This window comes from Fusarium phalaenopsidis, assembly GCF_050370095.1.
Source record: "Fusarium phalaenopsidis strain FUZ10S chromosome Unknown contig_32296, whole genome shotgun sequence".
In the NCBI taxonomy this organism is placed as follows: Eukaryota; Fungi; Ascomycota; class Sordariomycetes; order Hypocreales; family Nectriaceae; genus Fusarium; species Fusarium phalaenopsidis.
The window spans coordinates 60,011-64,361 of record NW_028145408.1 but is presented as its reverse complement, the minus strand read 5'-3'; the positions used below and the strand labels follow the sequence as shown (position 1 = coordinate 64,361).

Genomic DNA, 4,351 nt, shown 5'->3' with positions numbered 1-4,351 from the left:
AGTATTATTTTTATATTAATAATCCTCTTATCTTTTAGATTCCTTGCCTATAGCTAATATAGACCTTAATAGCTAGCTAGACAGCACCATAGACGCTTTAGCCAGCGATTCTATATATGCCATTGAATTTCATAGTAGGAGCCAGGAACGCAGAAGCATCTTAGCAATCCTGGCGTCTCGAGAGCCTTATTTTAAGTATCAAAAGGCGATATCACTATAGCTCAAGAATCTATATCACAATGACTTTAATAGCTGCGGGGGAAGGCGGTGAGAGGAGGTGTGGTATTAAGCTTAACGGGGTTTTGGTATAAGACGGTGGGTACGCTAATTTTATGCGTTACAATGTCTCAAGCTATAATCCCTGATAGACCGATTGCTCATTGGCATCAGGACCTAAGTCATAGCTTGTCCTGTAAGGCTTTGTAGTTCCCATTCATCGCATTTCTCGCAAACTCCTCTCCCGTGACAAGAGGGTACTTGTTTAACAGAACGCTTGACGGTGAGTGGGCACAGCTAGGGTTTCAATTTTACGGCCTTGGGGCAGCTAAGGCGCTTTGATTATCTCCTTTCGAGTTGAGCGAGCTATGTCAAAGGCTTGTAATTCTGCATACATGCTCTTTTTGACATCCTCATCAGCCCAACACATGTCCACAGCGTTTCTCGCCAGCTGTACCATCTCGGCCTCCGACAGTCCACCATAGTGGTATGCCTTCTCCATGTTACCATCGATCCATACATCATGCATATACACAGGATCGTCGCTGTTGATGCAAAACTTGACACCCTTGTTCAACAACTGTCGCAGCTTGGGGAACAGGACGTCGGTCGCTGTCCTTCGGTGGTAGGCATGTGGACAAAGAGTTAGACCGATACCCTTCCCCAACAAACCGTCGATGAGCTCATCCTTGTCAAGAGCATCAAGCCCATGATCAATGCGCTCTATACCAATTTCGAATATCGCCTGGCGGATGTGCTCGTGGGTGTCCTTCTGCCCGAAATCACAATGCGTAGTAATGTGCAGCCCATCTGCTTGCGCCTGCTTGAAAGTATCTCTGAATAGAATCGGTGGACGCTCGTAGGCGTTGCTTGCGAGACCAACGGCGTGAAAGAGCCCATGGCCACTCTTGGCCCACGGCATGGCAGTTCGATACGCTGCTTCGCCGTCTTCTACCGGCTCGTCGCGAATGAAGCAGAAGATCCAGCTGGACCGCACGTCGTACGTGTCTGCTCCATCCCGCTGGGCGCGCAAGTAGCCATTGAGGACAGCCTCGGCGTCGACACCTCGCCGGGTGTGAGCCTGAATGTCAAAGAAGGGCTCCACGTAGCGAACATTCATGGCCTTGCACCTCTTTAGATAGTCCATAGCCATGTCATAAAAGTCTTGCTCCTTCAAGAGAACCTCGCACCCGGCAAAGTAGGCCTCGAGGAAGGTTGGCACATCCTTGCGGCCGCCCATCTCAGGGCGGTGGTTGTAGGTGACGTTGTACGACTCAACGAGTTCCTCGTATGTTTTGTATTCCTGATCCCTCCATTTCAGGGGGATGTTGTTTCGTTGGGCAAGGAGCCATCGCAGGGCTGGTTGAAGGGTGCCCTCGATGTGGACGTGTAGCTCAACCTTTGGCAAGGCTGCGATAAACGGTGATACAACAAGACCATTCATGTTGGTGTTCTGAGACCGGGCACGTTGCTACTCTGGTTGTGAGAAATGGTGTGCGCATCTTGTTCCTTTTGCGCGGTTTTGCGACTGATCGGCGTTGGACAGCGGACATCTCCGATCTCCGATCTGTAGCCCCAGAAGCCAATTATCTATCACCATCACTTTGGCTTGCCCTATCTCCTTAGTTGCCCGAAGACTTCTATCGGGTGACGAGCAGGATTCATGCTATCAGATAGCTGTTTGCCTTAGTATCGCGCGGTACATTACCGTATCCTCTCAACTAATTCAGATAGAGCTAATATAAGCCTAACGGCCCACAAGCCAGTACCTTTAGCAGAAAATATTATGACGGTAGTGGGGGAAAAGTGGAAAACCAGAGTATTGTCAAGAGGATACGGAGTACAGTGGATAGAGATTTTTTCAAGATGCTTATCTGCACCGAGCCGATCTCGGGCTTATTTCTAGGTCAAGCAAGGGCCGAGATAAAGGTCGGCAACAAAACTAAGGGCCGATGATCAAGTAAGTACTTGTTGACGGCCGACCTCCACGTTTCTGGGAGCTGGCATTCCATCCCATTCCATACGAGAGTGGCTCGAGGCAATCAACCCTACTCGGAATTTTGCGTCAGAAGCACAATGGATGCCGCCGCAGAAATGGCCATTGCCCCGGATGCCACCACGGCTTACCGGGTTGTCAAGAAGATCGACCGCGTTATCATCCCGCTGCTGTTCGTCACGTACATGCTCAACTTCATGGACAAGACGATCCTTTCGAGCGCCGCAGTGTTTGGCCTTCGCGAAGACAATGTGAGTTGGACTCTGGCGGTCTTGTGTCGCATAGAACTATTGGTTAACTTGTTTTTGTAGCACCTTGAAGGTCAGCAGTACAGTTGGGTCTCCAGCATCTTCTACTTCGGATACCTCATTTGGGAGTATCCTACCACTATTCTCATTGCTCGGTTACCGACAGCCAAGTACCTCGCGGTCAACACCTTGTTCTGGGGTGCCGTGGTAGCCTTGACGGCAGCATGTCGCAATTTCGGCGGTCTCATGGCTGTGCGTTTCCTACTGGGTGTGGCCGAGGCTACTATCACTCCGGCCTTTATGTTCTTGACTTCTACCTGGTATACTCGTGACGAAATGCCCGTCCGTGTCGGCATTTGGTTCGCGGGTAACTCTATCGGTGGGCTAGTTTCTAGTCTTCTAGCCTTTGGCATCGGCCACATTGACGACCATATCCGCCCCTGGCGATGGATGTATATCATCCTCGGAGTGTTGACTACTGTCTGGGCTATACCCATGTTCCTTTTTCTCCCTGATACTATTTCCAAAGCCAAGTTCCTTACCGCCGAGGAGCGAAAGGTTGCCGCCGACCGCGTCGTTATTGCTGGAACAGGTAGCACTGAGAATTCTCATTGGAAATTGGATCAAGTGAAGGAGTGTCTTATGGACCCCAAGACTTGGTTCATCGTATCTATCGAGCTTCTTACTCAAATGCCCAACGGTGGCACGCAGAGCTTCAGCAACATTGTCATCTCGTCATTCGGATTTACTAGTCTGCAAACCACCCTCATTAATATCCCCTATTCAGTCATTACGGCGAGTACTATCGCTGGAACAGGCTGGCTGGCCAGTCGCTACCACACGCTCAACTGTCTGCTCATCCTCTGCGTTGTGGTTCCTCCCGTTGTAGGCTCGGCTATCATCTACGTACGTGAGCAGGTACCGCACGGCGTCCAACTCTTTGCCTATTTCTTGCTTTCGACGGGTCCCGCGGCCATGCCTCTGAATATGTCCCTCGTGCAGGCCAACTACCGTGGCGTCACGAAGCGCATGACCATAACAGCTATGCTCTTCTTGACATACTGCGCGGGTAATATAGCCGGACCGCAGTTCTTCCGCAGGTCAGAGGCGCCGAAGTACAGGACGGCTTTCCAGGCCATCATGGTATGCTACGCACTTGTCGTGGTTGTGGTACTGTCACTGCGGTTCTATCTGCAATGGTTCAATGCAAAGCGCTCGAGAGAAGAAGGTTTCGAGGGCAGTGCCCGCTCGGCGGGTGCAGTGGCGAATGGAAAGGTCCCTGAAGCATTGAATGGCAGAAATGTGGCTGAGGCAGTTGCCGAGGTGGAGCTGAGGCCGGAGGACTATGAGGATGTGACTGATTGGAAGACGGTTGGTTTCCGTTATCGTCTGTAACCTATTTATGTGCAGAGGAAGGTTGTCTCTGTTTCCTGGTATCCCTTTTCAATCCCTTCTCATTGAGCAGGACTCGAAATGACCGTGTTTCTACCTTGGGCGACTATAGACCTGTACTATATGGATGTAGTAATTGGCGGACCAGACGCCAACTAAGCTGTGGTGGCTGCAAGCTACGCACGCCAATTTCAGTGTTGAAAAAAGGCTATGCCATTTGGCTCCTGAAATTCAAATCCAACCGACCAGTTGAGGTGTTTGAGCTGCCTGGAGCCAATTGCTCTGTAGAGGCGCTTTGGAGGTTGTTGTCCATCCTCAGAGGCGTCATTGACACAACTCAGCAAACTGAATGGGTCGTAGATGAGGATTGTCTTAAAAGGTTGGCTGAAACCGCCCTATCACTTCAGAGGCAATTATATACCACGCTGGACATCTGAGCAACGTGGAGGGAGCGTTTGTGGCCTTGGACTAATGTAAGATGCCTTCTTATATCTTTTCC

General features: G+C 50.5%; 2 protein-coding genes across 2 annotated transcripts; one reads left to right on the top strand and one right to left on the bottom strand.

Annotated features, from left to right (window-relative positions):
* Positions 1-544: 544 nt before the first annotated feature.
* On the bottom strand, positions 545-1,660 carry LRP88_05630 (adenosine deaminase family protein; the record flags this gene model as incomplete). Its single annotated transcript, XM_083242180.1, has 1 exon — positions 545-1,660. The coding sequence occupies one exon, from the start codon at positions 1,658-1,660 to the stop codon at positions 545-547; it is 1,116 nt and encodes a 371-aa protein (XP_083101116.1).
* Positions 1,661-2,310: 650 nt separating this feature from the next.
* LRP88_05629 (uncharacterized protein) lies at positions 2,311-3,855 on the top strand (the record flags this gene model as incomplete). Its single annotated transcript, XM_083242179.1, has 2 exons — positions 2,311-2,463; positions 2,524-3,855. The coding sequence occupies 2 exons, from the start codon at positions 2,311-2,313 to the stop codon at positions 3,853-3,855; spliced, it is 1,485 nt and encodes a 494-aa protein (XP_083101115.1).
* Between the last annotated feature and the right edge of the window lie 496 nt (positions 3,856-4,351).